Below are 23736 nucleotides of genomic sequence, written 5' to 3' on the forward strand. Positions count from 1 at the left end.
GGAGAAGTAGAGAGGTAGATATCTGCATCTTTTTTAGTTAATTTTTGCATGGAGCTAACGAAGAAGGAGTTAAGTGTAGCAGTGTCAACAGCAGAGCCTGTTAGGGGAAGCATTAGGTGCAGAGGACTTACCTGGGTGCAACAACTCGTTGACAGTATTCCAGAATTTTTTGGGATTGGAGTGGGGGCTATTTTTTGGCTTTAGATAAAAGTTTTTTTTTTTTCAAGGTTGAGTTGCTTTTTAGTTGAATTATGTAGTTCTCTGAAGATTGAAAGGGGTTTTTTTCAGTTTTTCCAGGCATTATCCATTTTGTGCTTAAGGGAGCAAGTGTCTTGAGTTATCCATGGAGCATAGCTGAATTTAATTCTAATTTTCCTGATGAAGGCCAGGGAGTTTAGAGCATTAAGAAAGATATTATTGAACTTTAGAACAGCTTCTTCTAGGGGGAGGTCATGGAGGAAGTGCCAGTTGATACAGGAGATAATGTTATTAAAGGTATCAGAGTTGAAGTTAGTAAGTTTGTGACAGTCTTTTTATTAATGTGTTTTGGACAGCTGAGGGGAAAATCTCTGCAGAGAGGTAGAGAGATGGCCACTTAGGGAATCAGGGAGTGTGGAGGGGTTGTGGTAGAGGTGGGGGTTAGAGGTGAGGATCCAGTCAACTGTAGTGCCAGCATTAGACTGTTTATTCAGGTGAATGGAAGTAGTAATTAGTTGGGAGAAGCCAGAGAGGTTACTGCTTGTATTTGGAGAGTCAGAAGATAGAGAATTCCAATCATTGTTAACATTGGCCAGAATAATAGTTTCATAGGAGATAGTTTGTGAGGTCCAAGAAAGAAAGTGTTCAAGGACAGGGATATTTTTCCAGGAGGTTTACAGACGGTGGCAATGGCTATTTTTTGTGATTGATAAATTTGCAGTTAACAATGAGGACTTCAGCAGGGTGAAACTTTGGTGTTGAGAAAGACAGAGGGTAGGGGGTGGGCTGTGCTGAGTACATGATAGCTAGCCCTCCCTCTTTTTTCTTGTTTTTATCTTGGCAAAATATATTGTAGGCAGGGTTGCCAGACGTCCCTATTTGGGCGGGACTGTCCCGAGATCAGCAGCCTGATCCCGAGTCCCACCCTGCCGGTTTAAATCCCAGCCAGCCTCCGCTTTGTTTGTTTTTTTTTTTTTTGATTGTCCCGTATACCTGGCATACGGGCCAATCAAAAATTGCTAAACACGGAGCTTCTTGTGTTCCGCATTAAACACGAGAAGCTCCGTGTTTAGCAATTTTTGATTGGCCCATATGCCGGTATACGGTCCAATCAAAAATCGCTAAATACGGAGCTACTTGTGTTGAATGTGGAACTGCAATGCATTAAACACGAGAAGCTCCGTATTTAGTGCAGAGCTACTGAGTGAGTTCAGTTCTTTAATGTGGAACTCTGTTCCGCATTAAAGACCTTTTTTTTTGGTCTTCAGTTGCCGAAGACCTTTTTTTTTTTGTCCCTACCTGGGGGGCTGGAAATCTGGCAACCCTGATTGTAGGCAAGGGGATAAGAGTTCACTGTCAGATCTATGTGGTTTTAGCCAGGTTTCAGAGATGGCAAGAATATGAGGGATGTGGAGAGACATCCATGAGTGAAGATCAGTGAATTTGTTTACAATACTTTGAATGTTGGGAGATGAGATATTAAAAAAAAAAAAGCATTGTAAGTCAAAAAGTAATAATAGAAAATATATAATTCTACAGCATTACTAAGTATTTGAAAGTAATCCAAGCAAGGCAGGCAGTCTGTTTCCAGTCGAAAATCCTTTATTAAGTACACAGACAAGCGATCCAAGTAAAACAAAAATAGAGTAATAATTTCCTCACAAGCTTTCTAAATATATATATACTTTTTATCAGGCATGGGAGTGGTTTATTGTGCTGTAAAACAAAGTGTTATTGGTACACATGTTAAATTCACATCCCTTCCCCATCAGTGTGACATTCGAGCTGGTCCTGCCCTACCTAGTAGCTGTCATAATAATATATAGTCCTAATGTACTTTAATGGTACATCTTATTTAACCAAATTAAGTCTGTGATTTTATACAAGGCAATATACTACATGGCTGGAAATATATCAACCTTAGTTCATTTTGTGATCAAAAATTATATATAAATATGCACATATACATTTTGCATGTAAAAATCAGTTTCTATTTTCATAACCTATTGTTAACAAAGATCGCTTTCGTCCTTCTAGACTTCTTCAGGTCTGTGTACAAGAACCCTAAAAACCTATATAATTGTATAATTAGTTAGTATTGTTATTACCATCATTTTGAATAAAGTGGAAAAAAGAGAACCAGAAAAAAATAAAAAAAATATATGTATGATGATGGAAACAAAATATACACTTAAATTTCAAATGATTTAAAATGGTATTTAAAACCAATTTGTAGAAAAAATAAATAAATAAATAAATAATAAAAAAAAAAAACAATTAATCGTGTAAACAATGTGGCAATTTTCTAAGTTCCAGTGCACTTTTAATTGAACAGTAGTAGTTTAGTCCAGGCTTTCTAAAAGAGTTCAGCTTTAATTGCCACATGAGTTCCTGTTTCTCCAGAATATTCGGGATGTCTCCTTGAAGATCACCCATGTCTATGTGATCCAGGATCTGGAACTTAAAACATGTGTGTCTTTTATGAAGAGAAAGGTGTTTGGCTAGTGCATTATTTTTACATCCAGAGCGGATTTCTGACAGATGACATGAAATCCTTCGCTTGAGTTTATTTACAGTCTTGCCCACATAGAATGCATCACATTCATTGCACTGTGCCCTGTAAATTACTTTTTTAGTGTTACAGTCACCTCCTGCACTGATTTTAATGATCTTCTTTAAATAAGGGCAATAAAAACTATCACCTTGCTGTATAAATATACAAAATGTACAATTAGTTTCACATCTTTTAGTGCTTTTCTCACATTGTCTAGGTTTAAATTCAACAAAACTTCTAATGTTCATGTCCTTCCTATAAACAAATGATGGGGCTTCACTTAAGATGTTAATCAGAAAAGGGTTTCCTGTGACAATGTCCCAGTTTTCTTCAATAATATTTTTGATACTGTGATAATCCAAAGTGTATGTCAGGATGCAGCTATTTTTGCATGTGTTATTCTCTGTGGAATTACTTAACATTTTTCTACTGGGGAGGTTGAGTGAAGGTGCTTCAGTCCTTTTCAGTTCTATAATGGGTTCCAGGATGTTTTTTCACATCTGACGTTCATAGCCTCTCACTAGAAAATCATTCTCTAAGTTGTTCAGGTTTCTCAAAAATGGTTCCATCTCTGTGGTAATTCGAGCTAATCTATAGCCTTGGGATTTCACTACATTATACTTGTTTTTTGTAGGATGTAGACTTTTACTGTGGAGTAATAAGTTAACCCTCGTTGGTTTTCTGAATAGATCAATGGTGATTCTGTTATTGTTGATGTCCTTGGAAATCTGCATATCTAAGAAAGTGGTTGAAGTACAGCTGTGGGAAGAGGTAAACTTCAGGAAGGGGGTTTGATTGAGGTAAGTGATAAAATCTCCAAGCTGCAAGGTGTCACCTTCCCACACAATAAAGACATTGTCAATAAAACGTAAATAGCATGTGATGTGCTGCATGCAGTCTGTGTTGTTTAACACAAAGTCCTCCTCCCATTTGCCCAGGGCTATGTTAGCTATGCTGGGAGCCATGGCAGCCCCCATTGCTATACCAGTTTTTTGTTTGTAGTGTTTGTCATTGTAAGTAAAGAAATTGAAGTCCAGTATAAGATTAATGAGCTTGCTTAACTTTTGCAGTTGTGCCTGTGTACCCTGATTATATTTCTTAAAAGACTCCATAGCTGCTGTTATACAGTAATTGTGAGGGAGCACTGTATACAAGGATTCCACATCAATAGTTACCAAAATACTGTCAGCTTACACTGTAATGTTTTTTATTTTCTTCAAAAAAATCCATTGAATCTCTTATGTATGACTTATTCTTTTCTGCTAGAGGTTTCAGCAAGTAATCAAGGTAAATGGCTGTGGCTTCAGTAAGGGAACCTCCACTTGCTACCACCGGTCTATAAGGTGGGTCTTCTCTGTTCTTGTGTGGCTTTGGTATGCCAAAAAAGTAAGGTAAACGTGGGCATGGGCTCCATAAATAATTATAAAGATTTTCAGTGATAAGTTTTTCTTCCCATAATGTGGTGAGATTAGTGTTCCATAAATCATATGCTCTTTTTATGTCATCCATGGTAAATAACTCATAAAATCTGTTATCTTCCAGCATGTTCTCTATCTTTTGGTTGCAGCTAGTGGTATCAGTCACAAGTATACCTCCTCCCTTGTCTGCCTTCATTACACACCTGGATTTATCATTGCCTAGCTCAAGGAATGCTTTTCTTTCTCCCTGTGTTAAGTTATAATTTTTTTTCTTTGGAGGTTTTTTAAGCAGTTTCCTGATATCCATCTCACATTTCACTTCGAAAGCAGCTAGTGTTTGATGTAGTGGTGGACAATAGCTGCTAGGCCTTTTTATAGTTTCATCAATAGGCTTATTTTCAGTGTCATTACTTTTGCCATGAAACTGTACCCTTAAATTGAGCTTCCTCATAAACATTTTAAGGTCTATCAGTACTTGAGCAACCTCACTCCTGCAGCTTGATACAAAAGTAAGTCCTTTGGACAACACACTTTTTTCCTCTTCTGTCAGTGCTTTAACAGAGTGGTTCCAGATAAGTGGGGCACCTGTTATTGTGGTACCTGTTGTTATTGTTATTGTACCTGTTATTGTGGCTGTTTCCTCTGTCTGAGCCTGGGACCTGGGTTGTAGTCGGGGTTCCAGTCGGGATTGCCCAGGTATTGTATTTCCCTCACCCCTGTCCACTGTTTTTTTCTCCTGTCTCCCTGGGAGTTTGTGGTTAGAGTATAAGACCTCTGGAATTCCTCCTCTGCTTTCTGGAATCTCGGTGGGTTGTAGTAGTATTCCTCGCTGTGGCTGTGGTATGGGGGGACCTGGTAAGAGGGACAAGCTCTGGGGCTCTGGTGGTGGTCATCGTTCTTGTTCTGGTACTGGTGCTGGCTTTGGTATTGGTGTGGTGGTTGATGTCTGTGCTGTCGATATTGGTCTTCCTGAAGAAACTGGTCTCTGTGATGGTGTTGCTGCTCCTGGTAGCTGGATTGTCTGTGGTCCTGGTTGTCCTGGTAGTCCTGTAATTCATCCTGTAGAACTCTCTGATAAGAAGGAGGTGCAATTCTGACAGGAGAAAGATGGAGGGAAGAGGGAGGAGATTGTGGAATGGTTAGAGAGATGGAAGTTAGAGGTAAGTCCAGGATTGGGGTGTATATCCCCAGAGAGTAGTAAGTTAAGTACAGTGACTTTTGAACTGGAATAAAGGTTGAAAAAGCTGTATTTTGACTTTATTTTGGGAGACAGTGAGAGCTGAGGGAATAGTTTTATTTTTAGTTGGTGGGTGTCATTATGGCAGAACACACCAGGGGCAATATGGAATGTATGAGTAGTTCAGAGATGGGTTTGAGTGTAGGACCAGGGTTTATTAATGGTAGGTTGGGATGGTCAGAGGTAGAGATAGAGAGAATGAAAAGCAGAGTTGTAGTGAGGAGATATTCCTTCTGAAAATAAATTCTGTCTGTATAATTCAGCAAAGTGAAGGCATGAATTTACATTATATCTGCTGCTCTGTTGTATGAAGTAATCAATTCATATACATTCCCTAACTGGCTATTAAAAACCACTAATACAGATCCTGGGATTGCCTTATCAATATTAAAACAGCATGGTTTAAAAACAATATTATGTCTTAATGCCATATCGGCAGATTATGCAGACATGGTACTCAGACAGTAAGAATGTTAATAGAATGCATACAGACAGGGCTATATTATTAGATCACATTTTCTTTAGACAACTTTAACTCTAGACTGCTCACCTTGGGTCTGCATGTCTTTGCAAATGCAACTTCAAGTACCAGAGGAAACAATTCTGTGGCAGAAAAAGCGCAGCACATAGAGCCAGGAGCTGCCAACACTAAAATGAGAGGAAAATACTAAGGTTAAAGTACAGATGTACGTTTCATATGATTCTGCAAATATCCTCCCATTCTAAACAATCAGCTATATGACCCAGGCGGCCAGGTTTCCAATGCAAAAAAGCAGTATGCATGCCTGTTTGGTGAGGGGGATGCAAACATGTGCTTATGTTTTTTTTTTTTCATTTAATCCATTTTAACAATAAAGTATCACAGTAGCACACAAGTTCCAGCAACTACTTACAACTAGAATTTCCATTCCTAGTTTCTGTCACAGAGCTTATACAACAAGTTTGCTTAGAATTTTGCCTCTCAATAACCAACATGGACTGATTTACCCAAATAAGTATACACACACGTGTATGTGTTTGTATATATATATATATATATATATATATATATATATATATATATGGGTCTACTTTGTTTGATAGAAAACACTTTTCACTAAAACTCATTTCGTCGAGGCCTCATTTCACTGAAAATGAATTGCCTGAGCACAATTCACTGAAAGCTCACTTCACTGAAAACTCATTTGACTGAAACTCATTTTGTGTGAACAGGTATATGCCCTGTTCCCCACTGTAGTGCAATCCTGGAGTTAGTATATATAATTAAGGGGGTGTGGGATGCGTAGCCACCCCCCCCCCCCTCACATAGTTTGGATATTATTTATTTTCTGGAAAAAGTTATTCATTTGACTTGAATCTATGTCTATGGTTTACAACATTTAAAATAGGTGGGGGGCTATGCACCCCACACCCACCCCACTTACTATATATACTAACTCCAGGATCGCACTACAGTGGGGAACAGGGCATATACCTGTTCACACAAAATGAGTTTCAGTCAAATGAGTTTTCAGTGAAGTGAGCTTTCAGTGAATTTTGCTCAGGCAATTCATTTTCAGTGAAAAGAGGCTTCGATTAAATGAGTTTCAGTGAAATGTATTTTCGATCAAAGTAGACCCATATATACATATATATATATATATATATATAGATATAGATACATACATACATATATATATATATATATATATATATATATATATATAGATAGATACATATATATATATATATATATATATATATATATATATATATATAAATATATATATATATATACAGCCACACAAAAAATGCACATGGAAACAGGAGCATGGTATAAAACAAAACTTCAACCACACATCAAAGAAGTCAGCACCAACAAATAAATCTACATGAATATTGCATTTTGGAAATTAAACATTCATGCACATTTCCACATTTGCTGGAGTTGGCTTTCTTGGTTTGTGATTTTATACATATATATATATATATATATATATAAATATGTATATACATATGTACACACACACACACACACACACATATATATATATATATATATATATATACATATATATATATAAACACACACACACAGACACACATATATATATATATATCTATGTATACACATACACGTATCTATATATATATGTCTGTATTATATATATATATATATATATATATATATATATATATATATATATATGTGTGTGTGTGTGTGTGTGTGTAGATATATATATATACACACACACACACACACACACACACACACACACACACACACACACACATACATATTTGCACACATGCAAAACAGTAAGCATAACTTGCAACACTGTCATCTCTTTCTCAGACCTACTAGTTTGCACTGACATTTCCACTGTATGGTTCATTACTATTCCAATCCTCTGTATATCATCTAGGTAATTTTTAGCACCCATTGCTTTTTTTTCATGAGGACTTCAAGGTTGCAAATTATGTACAGGTTATAACTATTTAACAAAATTGCAACATCAACTTAAACACTGCAAAACGTTCCAATAAAACAGTGAACATTTACTGTTCTCAGTATTTGATTTATGTCAGCTTACAAGCTGGCTCAAGGTCACAGAGGATTAGAACCTTGATGGCCACCCAGATAAGCAATGCCTCATTAACAACCAGGGCACTGAAGATGCCCAGCAGGGGTTGCAAGAGTAATCATCTGATGCTGGCTCAGCACCCTGGAAGCAGAGAGGTATGGCTGGTCTATTACAATGCTGACACTTGCTGGATAGTAGGTATACATCATGAAGTAAATGCACACACAGCCAGGAAATGGAACAGCTTGTTGTAAGTTCACCAAGGCAGATTCAGTAAATCCAGGTAGGCACCAAACGAATTCAAATAATTCCTTTATTCAGAACCACAGAATAATAACACACAAGCGCTTTCGCTCAGAGGAATTCTGAGCTTTATCAAGTGACAAGGGGTTGCAAGAGTAATCATCTGATGCTGGCTCAGCATCCTGGAAGCAGAGAGGTATGGCTGGTCTATTACAATGCTGACACTTGCTGGATAGTAGGTATACATCATATAGGATACTGGCTACTGATACATGCTTAGTTCTGCTGAGCTGGAATCATTATGGATATTACCATCTACGCATGGAAATGCACTCAGAATTGTATATCACCACCATGTTTTGGTGAGTATACACTTTTGCCATCTGGGAGGAGTTATGCCTTAAGTTGAAAAGTCAATGTCCGTGATGGATGATGGGAACTCTTCTTGAAACTCTTCCTCCTTTCAAGTGTCTGTGGATATTATCTCTCAATGGTCTCTGATTTTGCAGAATGTCTCAGATTTTTCCCCATATTTGCAGTCTATTTCATTTAGAATGCATTTTTTTTGTCAAAAACTTGAGGACTACAATCAGAAACTGCTGTCAAACATCTGAGTTTCAGACCTGATATCCTATTTAAAACCATCCCTGATTTTCGGCCTCTGTCCCTCATTTTTTGTCTTTGTCCTTAATCTTATGTTAAGAGGTTTCTTATGTGCGGACATGGGGCAAAGAGGGTGGGTTGGGATTAGTGAAACAGAACAAAACAGGCTACATGATCTTTAGAATAGGAAAAAAAATATCAGCTTTGTTATACTGCGGGAGGGAAAGCTTCCTGCATTCTCAAACTTAAATACATTAACTCCATGGTTCAATAAGCAAGCACCAAGGGAGCAAAAATTGTTCTGCTCACAATCGGAAGCATTCCGCTCCTAAGACTAAAGCAATCAAACTGTAACTGCAGTTTATGAAGATATCAGCAAACTGCACACTGCCCTAAATCTTGTCCCTAACATTCCATGACACACTCATGGTACCTTAAACACTAACACAACAAAACAGAAAAATCCCAAGTATTTTTTTTTTATTTAGGCTGTGTTGACCAGGATTGTTCCACTGTAAAATAGTGATGCAGACTGCAAGGCACTTTGATGTTTATGGTTCATTATATACAGACAAAAACAGGGGCTGAAAAAGCAATATCATCCCAGTTTAATGACTTGATTCGGGTAATACTGAGTTTTAGTGAAAAAATTCCTAGACATATGCATAGATGTGCAGGATCACAGATCATACGCAAACTAATGTACACCACATCTTTATAAGAGACCAGTGATATGTCTGAGCAGGCACTCTAACCTACAATACAGAAAACAAATCACAATACCCAACCTTCTATGTCATGACAATGAGTAACTGTTTGCAAAGGCAGACGCCTTGTGATATTCTAAGTCAGTACTTGAGCAAATATCAAGAAGGAAACTTACACAACCAGAAACTGGCAGTAGTTCATGAGTGTTTGATTATAAAAGTTTTGTGCAGATAAGACGACATGATGTCTACAGAAAATGAATGTTTAGTCCATACTAAAGTGCTTAGGCATCCTCTGCCTTGGTAGATACAGTCTGAGACTTAGAAATCCTTCCACCATCCTTCCCCTGCATGCATGTATTATGTAATTTTCTTTTATATATCCACCTTTTAGAAGCACGTCTACCGCTTCCCACCCAGCAATTTGTACATCTCAGTGAAATCCAGGGTTAACACATCTCAGTTATATCTGCAGGTGATCTATTACATCTACCATTGCTTCAGAAAACATTTTTACACACTCTTCCCCATCTCACTGATCATCACATATTATTGTACAAGTACCTCGTGGTATCACTTTTCCTACACCTAATTTACTTTACAGTAAATGTATACTCTTTGCACATTATCTTGCCTTTAAAACGCATACAATCTTTATCAGTGTAAACATTCCAGAAACTTCCCTGGCAGCATTTGAATAGTCCATCTCTGGACTATGTCTTTCTTACAACGGTTCTTTCTGACATACAGTCTGAAAACATGGCTGGAGTGATACTCCTAACAGAACAAGGCTATTTTACTTGAAGTAGGTGAGGTGGAGGTAAACTTGCAGTTATTTTGTTGAATGTTGTGTAAATATAGTCAGGGAAAGCATTTTTCAGTCTGAGCATCAGAGCCAATCTAGAAAGCAAACACAGTTCACCTACTCCTTGCTCTAAGGAAACGTTTAGACCACTCAAAAATCTCTGTGGATCAGGCCAGTGGAGTTCTATATGTCTGATAAATGTTTTTCCCCCCATTCAGGAATGATAGTCATGGAGCTGTTTGACACAGTTCTGAATTTCTGGAAGACTTAGGTTGATAGCAAGTATGCCCTTACAGGGCATTTTAAACCCAGCCAGTTTCCCTTTTTCTATACAAAAATAACTTATCCTATTTGGTTATAGAATGGCCTTACCCATCCCATGGTCAATAATTATATATTACCTCTAATGAAAATAACTGGGATCATACCACAGACAATTTGAAGGGACCCATGCATGGGGAAAAAGCATTTAGGATCTTCCATTAGTACTAGTACAGGGGGCAGTCCTGGGGTAAATTTTCAGTTTCTCATCCATAGATCCAAGTTGTGCTTGAAAATGGACTAGGATGAACTTTGTTTTATGTGAATGGGGAGTCTATTCCACAGCAACCATATACTCTGTGAAATATATGTGTCCCTTCAAACCATTCTGTTGATGTTAAAAAAGAGGTTTAGATCCCTACACAGAGTATGATGCTATTTGACCCCCTGAAGCCTCGTCCACTCACTGTTTCTATACCCCATCTGTCATGGACAACACAAACATCAGCTAACTATACCTATCCATGTTTGAGCAATAACTTATATATGAGTGTATATACGTGTGTGTGTGTGTGTGTGTGTGTGTGTGTGTGTGTGTGTGTGTATATATATATATATATATATATATATATATATATATATATATATATATATATATATATATATGTGTGTGTGTGTGTGTGTGTGTGTGTGTGTGCATGTATGTATGTATATATATGAGTGTGTGTGTGTGTGTGTATGCTCTTACATGTATACTTGCTTGAATGAATATATGGAAACTTAAACATTTATATACTCTTATTCAATTGTGAAATATCTTGCAATGCTCTACCAGGTTCTTATCTACTCTCATTGTATATTTTACACACTTGTATTTTCAAACAAAAGGGGGAATATCCTCTTAGTGTATACTTACAGCTATAAAGTCTACCAATCTGTATGCTACTGCTCTGTAATATCTCTTTTGTAAATTTTTCTTCTGTCTGTAAACGGACACTTGTTGTCCAGTCGGACTATCCTGGCAAACAAATGTTAAATAAATAAAATAAAATATTTGACTTGCTGATATGCAGTAAATCCATCAGTAATGGGTCGCAGGATGTCTTGTATACCAGACACAGGTCTCCCCTTAACAGTCTGTAGTATATCAAGTATAGTGACAGGACTTTGAGTCAGTCCATATAAGACATGTTGTTTAGGCCTTGTATCCTTTTAGTAAAGTATCTCTGTGGGTGTTCCAGTTGTTGCATGTGTCAGGACAGACACATGCCAAAGAAGGCATTATATTCAATGATTGTTCAAATGAGGGATGAGTAAAGGGAGACAGTGACATCTCTAGATCTAGACACAATCCCTTTGTTTATCAGCTGTGCCATAAAGAAGGACTTTCTTACAGCAATAGACACATGCTGGTCAAAAGTTTGGTCATTGACCACCTAAGTTCCCAAATCCTGAACAACTGTGTCAACTCTTAGGTTTGTACTGTCAAGGTGGTAGTTTCCTGGGGTTGATGACTTCCCAAAGGACACAATAATGCATTTTTTGGCATTTAGTTTCAGACCATGACTTTGACACCAATCATGTATTTGCGACAAGCCTTCCTGCAGGATGGCTAAGTCATTTGGGGATTCAATGGCTGCTACTAGCTTGCAGTCATCTGCAAACTTAGTCAACCACAGTCCTTTAGGTATTGACTTTTACTTCAGAAAAGTAGATGACAAACAGGAGAGGTCCCAGCACAGAGCCCGGGGGTACTCCACTGGTGATTGGTTTCTTTGTGGAGATAACTTCCCCTATTTTGATTATCTGTGCCCTATCTGTGAGCCAGATGGCAATACAGTATGTAACAAGGGGGTTTATTTAGCTTTTCTACTATGCTTGAGTGGGGAACTGTGTCAAAACGTTGACCTGGTTGAGGTATGCGGTGTGTACCATTTTGCCTTCATCCATTGCTTTTGGTGGCCTTTTCAAAATAAATCCACCAGGATGACTAAGCATGGCCTACCCTTGATGAATCCAAACTGAAATGGGTCCAGTGTCTGGAGGTTCCTTAATGTCCTTATTGACTGATTCCATGATAAGTCTTTCCATGGCTTTGCATATGAGGCTGGTCAGGCTTATGGGTCTGTAATTGCCTAGGTTTGTGCAAGGTCCTCCCTTATGCAGGGGAATAACTGTAGCTATTTCTCCATTCACTTGGTACAAAAGCTGTATGGAGGTTGAGACTGAACAGTGCTGTTAGGGGTGTGGTTAAATCATGCTTCATGGTATTTAAAATGCATCCAGGGATATTGTCAGGACCCACCAATGCAGTATTTTTAGCTTTTGGTAGCACTGTTAGGAGTTGGTCTTGTGTGATAGTTGGAAGTGAGACAGTTTCAGATGTATTTTGAGGGACAGAACAAGGGGGGAGACAGAAGTAAAGTTAGAGATAAATTTGCTGGCCAGTAGGTTAGCTAAATCTTCAGATTCAGTGTAGGTAACATCATTCACAATCAGCATTGCTGCATTGTGCTTCTGAGATTACAAACGTAACTAAAAAAATGCCCTATGACTGTCTTTGGCTTGGGTAGCTATTTTAGCCTCAGCTTGGCTTTGGTGGATTTTATTAAGCTTCAGAGTAGGCTGCTTGTTTCAGTGACAAGGGCTCTAACATTCTTAGAATTGCTTTTTTAAATTTTGGTCAAAATTATTTTCCTTTTATTATAAAGCTTGTTGATATTATGGTTCCACCATGTGGGTTTGTTTCTGTGGTTTGCCCTGCACTGCTGGTACAGTGTGGTGGTGTACATTTCCGCATATTCAATGGAGTTAACTGGGTATGGTGCGGATTTGAAGCTTGCCAATATATCACTTAGGAGTAGGTAGCTTGTCTTGAAGAAATTTCTAAAGGCACCTAAGACAGAAGGGCTCTCTAGTTTCAGTTTTATTTTGAAGGAGACTGCTTTATGGTCAGATCTAACAAGTGCTGAAAATACTCAAGGTATGGTGCAAGATGCTCCCCTATTATAAAGGACAAGATCCAAGATTTTATTCCTCCTAGTGGATACTCTAATCGTTCCAGGGCATTTGTACTGACAAAGTCCAGGAATCTTGGTGCTTGTGCACTAGTGGTGATATAGGTTTCTCAGTCTATAGCTGGATAATTTAGATCACCTAGGAAAATGGTATTGGATTTAATACTGAGTGATTCTAATTCCTGTAGACAGGTGTTGTGACTTTCTTTTGTCATACAGGGAGTTCTATAGCTAGCTAATATATGGTGTGGGACTTTTCTAATGTTTACTTAGACATGAAGCTCTAGTGCATTCATGCTACTTCATCAGCCGTAATTTGAGTCTCTTTTGGATGTAGATTGATACACCTCCATCTTTTTCCCCCTCCTATGCAGTAGCTGGTCTAAACATCTGGAAAGCGTTATAGCCCTGCATAGCCAGGGTGATCTCAGCTATTTTAAACCATGTCTCAGTCACTACACAGACATCAACATCTTCCAGGGTGAGAAGGGTTCATTGGGAGTGAAGTTTCTTGTTCAGGCTCCTTGCACTGAAAAGAAACACCTTCATATTTTCCTTTGTTTGTTTCATTATGTTGGTAGGTTTTATTAGGTTGGCATTACCTAAAAAAGGCATTATGTGAGTAGACATGTCTTTGCCAATAATTGAAACCCTAGAGGGGACAGATGCAGGCCATCCCTGGCAAAGCAGCATGATCTGTGTATCATATCCTCCCATGCTGACAAATCTTGGTCCCCTTTCGAATGACTCCAAAAATTGTCCAATTACTGAAGTCAATCATGTTTTTAAACATATCATTGCATCATCCTTGGAGAAGGTAGACTATAGCTCAGTGCTAGGCTCATACCTGCCTTGGATCCAGTCTGAGAGCTCTATCATGTCTCTTTTCACATAACCGAGGAAGGTACACCCCAAGTCATTGACACTGGTATGAACATTCACAAAGTCATTCTGGTACATGTTGTTCAAGGACCTGAGTGATCTGACAGATCCAGGCACCAGGCAAACAACTAACCATCACTCTGTCCTTACACAGCCTGGTAAGAGGCACGTCTGTATGCCTTACAATGGAGTTACCTACAAAAAATAATATTTGGTTAGGGCGATACCTGCCTTCTGGGCTCAGTATCTGTGACTTTGGGACTCCTTGTGCTATGACAGGAAGTAGGTTTAATATGCTGAATGTGCTTTGTGCCGGTGTTGTGTTTTGGAGGTCTTTAAGGTTTAGGCAAGTTAATCTTTAGAACCTCATCACCAATGGATTATAAGTATTGTGATGGCCTTGGAGAGGTGTGATGTGTAATGTACTGCTGATGATTTCGGTGTCTGTTTTTACTGTGTGTCAGATTTTTGCCTCCAAGGATATTATATATGTACATCTCGTACTGTTATTCTGTGATTACCAGATGACTGTCAGACAGCATGAGACAATTGTTACACTGTCTTAAGATACCCATCTTAATCAGGATGGCTACAGAAGTCATGAGGAAGTGCTGGTCCACGATACTGACAGGAATGACTCTGGGGGGACAGGGGTATCAATAACTGCTTGGAATTTGGTTTTAGAATAGTGTTTGCGTGGACTTACTACAGTGTGTTAATTTCAATAAAAAAACAGCTAGCCTGGAAACCTGCCACCAGCAAGAACCAATAAACTAATTACAGTGAAATAAAATCACTACTTGACACTAAAATCAGTGCAAGCAGATTTGATACACTCAACATTAAGCAATGTTATAAAAGGCTTTTCAGCCTGGTGAGTGGTTTAAGGGGAGAGGCTTTGCAAAATGATACTTTTGTGCATGAACAAGGCATTAAGATTTTACTAAAACAAAATAAAAAAATGCTTTTCTTATGAAAGTCCTGAATGGTATCCAAGCTACAGTGCTTAGGCTGTCTCCAGGGGCAGCAGGGAACAAAGCCGGAAGCTTCTAAGTTTAAACCTGATGGTCAATATCAGTTAAGATGCAAAGGCCGCTCACAATGACCAGGCAGTGGTCTCTAAGAGTTATCTGGCACAATACCATCACTTCTGAAGTGATGGCGATGTATTATATAAGTAACCAGACCACGGAGCTTTATTACTTGTTTTTATCTATTCCTGCAGGCCGTGAATTCATACACCTGTGAGTGAAACAGTCTATTATTTAGCAATTAACAGTATGGTCTTAGCGTTTTTTTATACAGTGATAGAGTTGGCTGTTGGAAGTTTAGCACCACAAAGGCTACAACAATGGGGGCATGACAGAAAATGGAAAAAGGCATTTTTTCTCCCTGGTGTAGCAGTGACTCAGAGTACCACTAACTAAGCAGGTAGAGGACATTATGTCTTGTGCACAGGGCTGTAAGGAGCTTTACTCTAAATGGAACAATGTTTTTAAGATTGATCAACCTAGAGGTTTGAACACCTGGCCTTGTACTTGCAGGCTTCAAACATTCAAAGTACATCCTCTTGTACTTATATATGATGAGATTGAGCACAATGTTGTCTGGACAGATTGAGCACAATGTTGTCTGGACAGCTTGACAAAGAACTCACTCAACTTAACTTGCACTTACTGTGTAGTAAGCTTCTAAAATGCAAAAGACTTGGACAATACTTTTTTTGATGAACTTGACCTTAGGAAGCTGGAGTCTACCCCCCATTTTTTATGGCAATATTACAGCAGGAGTCATTGCTAGAATATAATAAATTACATAGATCTGATGCATTTTTAAGGTCCACATAATAATAATAATAATAATAATAATAATAATAATAATAATAATAATAATAATAATAATAATAATAATAATAACAACAACAATATAGGACTCACTGTGATACACAAGAATTGGAACATTTTAATTGTGGATGAGAAACTGAAGGAATTAGTTGGTGAGTCACCACAATTCACATAGAGGAACAGTAAGCATCTAAAAAGGCTTCTTTGTTATGAGAAGGATAGACCAATTAAGATAGACTCAAAGAAGTGGGACATTTGCATATAGATGATGCAATTTTTGTCCTCACACGGAAAACAGTAATATGCTTATATATCCTACTACTAACAGAACCTATGAATTTCCACATTACGCAGATTGTATGATGAGGGATGTTGTATATTTAGCTTACTGTGTTGCATGTCCTGTTTTTTATGTTGGTTAAACCAACCAAACATTACATGAAAGGGTTAGAGAACATCTATATGCAATACAGAAGGGAGACAATGTAAATGCTTTAGTTAAGCATGTTTCTAGTAGAGATCCTAGACGTAAGTTTCTTTTCTTGGTGTTAGAAGTTATTTCTAGGAGGCCGAGGCTAGGTAATATTAGAAACATCACAGAGTGAGCAAAAATTAAATGGATTAGTCAACAACAAGCTGACAAATTCCATGGATTTACTGACCATATTTTATTGACTCCTTTCCTTTATGATAGACCCTTACCACGTTAGTGTCATCGTTACCCCCCTTTTTCAGAGTCTTATGTTATTAGATGCCTTTACAAGGGTTTACACTTGTTTTTATTTTTGATTTATTACAATATTTTAATTATTTTTTTCTAATAGTACCCGTTTCTTATATATATGATGTATTCAACATCTTTGTGATTTTTTTTTTAGGATTTAGAGTTCAGCTATTCCATTTATTATTTTCTAGGATATTGTGTCATCAGTTGTGATTACGTTTTACATGCTTTGATGTGCAAAATTTAAGAGTTCATGATTTCTGAACAGTGAACATGTTTTAAGAATTTTTTTATGAATGAATGTACTCTATAGTGCATTACTCTGCCATCTACGGATATTGTCTGTCATGATTTTGATTTGTTCGTTTGTATGTATTTATGCATGAGTTGTTGATTTATGAGCATTAGTTCAGTTTGATTACTTCCAGGAGAGTTATGCATCCAGTGGTTTTAGATAGTAGGTTGAATTCTGCTTGGATATATAATATGAATCACTGTTTTTTACATGCTTTGAAATGTATTATTTTAACAGTGGACAACATCTGTTATTGAAGTTTTCTGTATATATGGTTTGAAGTCAATAGATCTATTGAACATCACCTGACTTTATGATAGTGTATAGTATTTAGGAGTTCGTGAGTTGTCTGTCATGATTTTGATTCGTTTGTTTGTATGTATTTATGCATGGGTTGCTGAATTATGAGCATTATTTCAGTTCGATTACTTCCAGGAGAGTTATGTATCTAGTGGTTTTAGACAGATAGTAGGTTGAATTCTGCTTAGATATATAAATGATATGAATCACTGTTTTTACATGCTTTGAAATGTATTATTTTAACAACAGATGACATCTGTTATTGATGTTTTCTGTATATATGGTTTGAAGTCAATAGATCTATTGAACATCACCTGACTTTATGATAGTGTACAGTATTTAGGAGTTCGTGACTTCTGAAGAGTCATACTTTTTTAAAATTATTTTTTTATGAATGAATGTATTCTATAGCATATTACGTTGCCATCCACTGGATGCCGTTTGCCATGATTTTGATTAATTCGATTGTATTTTTAATTTATGCATGAGTGGTTTATTTATGAGCATAGCAACACTACTTCAAGGAGAGTTATATATCTAGTGGTCTTCTTAGACACACAGTAGGTTGAATTTTGTTTAGATATATAAACAGTATATATCATTGTTTTGAAATACATTATTTTAACAGCAGACTATATTAGTCATAGATGTTTTCCATATATATGGTTTGAAGTCAGCGGATCTACTGAATATTATTTGACTTTATGACAGTTTTGCATGCAAAGTATTTATATGTATGTTTGTTGTTGATGTAGTAAGATTTTGATGTTTAACGTGAATTGATTGGATAGTTTAATTTAATGAATGTATCACATCACAATATATTAATTAAGAGTTAGTATTTCAATGTTTACTCCATTTGCGATATTTAAGTCTAATGAAGAATCTTTGAGAAGACACAAAAGCGCTCACTGTTTTTTTTTAATAAACATATCACATATCTGGAGCCTTCAGCCATGTTTGCTCCTCTTTAGGTTTTTGTCTACTTTTGGATTCATTTGTTACTGAAAGGAGCATTATTCTCTGGGATTCCTTGTCATTTTGACTTTTTTTGTTGAACTTGACCTTAGGAAGTTGGAGTCTATCCCCTGTTTTTTATGGCAGTATTATAGCAGGAGTCATTGTTAGAATATAATAAATTGCACAGAACTGATGCATTTTTAAGGTGCACATAATAATAATAATAATAATAATAATAACAACACAGGACTCGCTGTGATAGTATCTCTTTGTGAAATAACTTTTCATGGCTTTAGAGCTACATATGGCTACATACACTGCTTCACAACTACCAGTTGCACAGGCAGTTACTTTATCAGATGACCAAGTTTTTCTCTGTGTTCATCTACAGGCTCCTAACATGCGTGCATATGTGTACGCATGTTATTCTATTTATTTATTTTTTAGATCCATTCATTTCCTCCCCAAACACAGCACTTATACACATATGTTTGAAGCGTCTTGCAGTTGCTGCAGAGGGTTAACGCTGTGAGCTGTAGTTCCTGTGGTACAGGGTTTGGTTCTGTCAGCCCTGCTTCCCTACTGTGTGTCCTTGAACAAGTCACTTAACCAGACAGTGCTTAGGGGCAACTGGGAATTTGGGCTAGGCTCCTCTATGTTCTCTTGGACTGCAATTCTACCTACCCATTAATACAATGGAGGGGACATTTAAGAAAAGGAAGAACAATCAGTGGGGATTAATTATTTAAATTTGTGGGACATGGCATGGTTATCTTTTGATTAAGCAGCTATCAACTTTGCTAGTATCTCACAATTAACTTAATTTTTACCCACACTTTAACATGTCATTTTCAAATAATGTTTATTTTATTTTATTTAACATTTGTTGACCTGGAAAGTCTGACTAGACTCCACAGAGCCTATTTTCAGGGGAGGCCTGGGGATAAATGCTTCAGACATGTCTTTAGAATGTGGGAGGAAACTGGAGTACTTGGAGGAAACCCACGCGAATGCAGGGAGAACATGCAAACTCCTCACAGAAGGCACCCCAGCCGAGAATCGAACCGGAGAACCTCTTGCTGTGAGGTGACAATGTTAACCACTGCGCCACTGTGCTGCCCATAAATGTTACCTATGAATGTTAAGAATATTTTATATTGATGGCTGTGTTCCCAGATTCCTTTACAACTTTTTTTTGCAAGGGGTACGATAATTCTCTTTCATCAAATTTCTATGATACTCTTTCATTAAGAAAAGGGTTAGTGAAGTAGATTTTTGTTTTATTACTATGCATATATGTGTCAGGTCTATGGGGTTGAGGGATTATTTCAAATCATCCATTACAGTTCAGAAAACTTTTTATAAGGGTAATATGCTGTTACATAATTGTAAATAACACTTTTCACCTAATCCAGTTATAGTGAAAAATCCATTAAATTTCTGGGTCCAAAGCTTCTGATTTTGAACCAAATTACCCTGTAATGAAAGAAAAACTGGAAGGTGCAGTCCATCTTTTTTCCCCACTATGTATTATATTTCTGTAGCTCCAAACACACAGGGTTTTGTCAGGAATACAGTTTCTCACTTCTGCAAAGTGCAGAAAGGTTTCTTCACTCTGAACTCACATTTTATCAGGAAGCTTAATAATGGACAACAGAGACAAGAGTTGGTCAAAACTGTATAATGTAGACATTCAAAACTGAATTTTCTGAAACGTCTGTGTACCATGTGACATGAATTACTGTAGCTAGCTCATTAACATTAAAGCTATATTCCCCATATCTAACAAAAGCCAAGGATTCAAGAATATAAATTTATTTATCTTTAAAACACTCTTCTGAAAACAGTGCAATATTAAACTATTCTACAGTTTCTTCTATTACCTTCCATTTCCCTTATTCAGGTGTGTATGGACATTTTCTCCTAAAAGTATGTACTTTGGCATACAGCACATTTAAATCTCCTGTATGAACAGTTCAGAGGTCTGGAACCAGGCAACGTTTTCTGTTAGGAAAATGCATAATAGCAATGTGCATGCTTAGTACATTAAAGGCTTAAAAGGGTTAATACATTTATTCTGTTCATACTGCATGAATCTGCACAGCTATTAGAAACTTAATAAAAGACACTTGATTCTGCTTATGCAATGAAAATATGTGCAGCTACCGGAAACTTAATAAGAGACATACTATTTCTGCTTATGCCATGAGAAAATGTGCGGCTGCTAGAAGTCTTGATAAAGAAAACAATAGATGTTTGAAAGCTTAAGTCAGCACTACTTGTACCAAAGCTAGAAATGTACCTTGAATTGAGACAAAATGTATCGCATGTATTAGAACTGTACAATGGAAGAATTGAAGAGACAAGGTGGGCTAAAATAAGCCCAAGGCAAGGTTGTTTTTCTCAAATGTTTTTGCAAGACAGCAATAATCTGACCATGTCAGCAATAAGCCTGGTAACATTTTCTGTGTAACATACAGAAAGCTGTGTCCAACTACGTCAGCAGTAGATTAGTAACATTTTCTATGTGACATAAAGAGAACTGTATAAGAATAACATACTGACCACCAGAAAGTCAGACAAACCTTGTACCTACATGCTTTGTCTCCTTGTTGCAAGTAATAAAGGGTGCCTTGCATGAACCTAACGTGTATTGATTTTTGAAGTTTTTCCTTTTACAGATTGATCCTTCGGACCGGAACCCTCTCTTCGCCTCAGATCAGATGGCCAGGTGGCTGAAACCGTACGGGGAAGAAACCAAATTGGTTCTTCTTATATGGAAAGTCCTCCGACTGAATTGTCGTTAAAAGAGGCCAGCCACTTTCTGATCTGTGACTGAAGGACGGGTCTCCGCGAATCGGTAATCAATCACGTGGGCTCAGGTAAGGTGAATCTACTTTTTTCTGTTTTCTGTTTCAGATCAGGGACTAGATGTGTATTGTTTTTTTTTTTTTTTCCAGATTGTATTTTTCTTACAGTCAGGGATAAAAAAAGAGTACTGTCTTGTCATAGATCAGTAGAAACAAAATAAGTAGGCAGTCATTCTGAAGAGACTATAACAAAATCCGTGGTACACGTTAAAATTAAGAGAAGTTACGTAATAATCAAAGGTAAAATAAAATGGGTAATAATTGCACAAAAACACCCCAGAACCCGCCGTTAATGGAAGACGCAAAATATATGTAGTCACAACGCGCCGATAATATTAGATATTTTTCAAAATGGGTTAATAAATATGAATTTGACGGAAAATTAGAAAAATCCTCGCTTATCAAACTTATCAAACAACTCAAAAATGATTCCAAAGGTCAGGTAAAAAAGCAACGGCGGTTAGGAATTCCTCAAGCACACAGGTGGCTGGAGGAATTAAACCGTAGGGACCAAAGGAACAAAGATTCAAAAGCAATGTTTTTAGATAAGGAGGATAATAACTTAGTAAAAGCATCAGCACCTCCACCTCCCTTACCAGAATATGAAGCGAGTGAACAGGTTAGTCCACCCCCACTATATCCTCTGGTCACTAAAGATAGAGATATTATAAAACTAACTAAAATCAGAGATCCCATCGGGACCAGGTCCCAAACAAAGGCAAGTAATTCAGAAGAAGGTATTGAGTTATGGCAAATAGTTAAGAATTCACAATCTATAGGAGAAGAAGAAGAAATATGCCTGCTTATAGAAGTACCTAATCCTCAGGCAGGTCAGGACAATCAGGACCCAACTATCTTAGTATATAGACCTTGGACTCTGGAAGATATCCAGAAAGCCACTGAGGGAATTCCCCATCCGAAGATTAATTTTAGAATATTCTCAGAAGACTTACAAGGAATGAGGTTAAGTTATAACTTAAATGGAGAAGAAGTAGAAAAAGTAGTTAGACAGATTGTAGGGCCAGATTGGTACATGATTTGTGGCAAGTGGAACCCTCGTGACGCTGCACAAAGACCCCTCCCACATAGCAGCGCAGAATTAGACACAAGAGTAAAAGGTCTTACAGACCGCATCTCTGAAAAATAGAAACCTAGGGCAGACAGGACTTGCATTAATCAATGCATCCAACAAGAAGGTGAAACAATTGACCGGTACTATGCCACATTGTTAGAATGTTTTAATAACCACTGTGGAATGCAGGTTCCTGAAGATCAAATGCAAGATTCCCCATATGAACAGCAGTTAAAGAATGCATTTTTAAAAGGCAGTAGTGCGCCTATAAGCAGTTTTATTACAAAACACATGGTAGACCATCGTACCAGCAGGTTACAATCATTACTTGAATATGCTAGACATGCCGAAAGGCATTTTAATTGCAAAAAGAAAAAGAAAGTTCAAGTATTTTCTGTAGAAGACAGAGCAGAAGTTTATGTAGTACAGTCTGGGAAAAAGGGCAAGAAAAGCGCACAGGGGAAACAAGCAGTCTGATCAGCGATCAGAGGACTTTGAAGGGCGTAAGAAAAGGGGAGAATGTTTTAAATGTGGTAAAAAGGGACATTTGGCAAGGGATTGCAGGAAAAATAAGAAGGCAACAACGGAAGACAAGGAGGATGAGGACTGACTATATGATAGTCAAGAATCACTAGAAGGGGCTAGCAAAGAAAGGACAAATGAGAATGTGAAAGAGGGAGTAGAGGAAGTGCAGGAAGTTAGTAACAATGAAGAAAACGAAATATTAGACCCAGCTTTGTTGAGCTTAGAACTCTATTTAGCAGACACAATACCAGAAGTTACACTCTTGGTAGAAGGAAGGTAGGTCAAATTTTTGTGTAATTCAAGGGCATCACGGACCCTGATACACCCCTCCAAACTACCAGAAAACATAGAGTCACCTGATTACATACTGGTCAAAGCAGCTAATGGACAGCTGTATCGGGAGCCTCTCTCCCAAAACATTGCAATAACTGATCCAGTTTCAGGATTAACACAGAAAAGCAAAATTGTAGTTTCTGCAAAATGCCCAGTAAATCTCTTGGGCAGAGACCTCATGCAGATATTTGGTATAGCAGTAGTCCCAACCATGCAGGGTATGGAAGCACAGTGACAAAATAATACCTTTGTGGTGCAATCGGAGGGTAAAATGTTTTACTGGTACAGCCAGGACTTGGTTACTACTGGTCCAGGGACCGTGAC

At 37.5% G+C, this 23736-nt stretch overlaps 1 protein-coding gene across 2 annotated transcripts in view; it reads right to left on the reverse strand.

Moving 5' to 3' along the window:
* Positions 1-23736, reverse strand: part of LOC122804322 (pleckstrin homology domain-containing family H member 1-like) — a 1703720-nt gene that overhangs the window by 391748 nt on the left and 1288236 nt on the right. For both annotated transcript variants that reach the window (XM_044074112.1, XM_044074113.1), the window contains one exon: positions 5958-6055. In XM_044074112.1, the coding sequence (XP_043930047.1) occupies positions 5958-6055 (98 nt within the window). The remainder of the gene's footprint in view (positions 1-5957; positions 6056-23736) is intronic.

The sequence above is a fragment of the Protopterus annectens genome, chromosome 6.part0, assembly GCF_019279795.1.
Source record: "Protopterus annectens isolate FY-2018-M chromosome 6.part0, PAN1.0, whole genome shotgun sequence".
Lineage (NCBI taxonomy): Eukaryota > Metazoa > Chordata > Ceratodontiformes > Protopteridae > Protopterus > Protopterus annectens.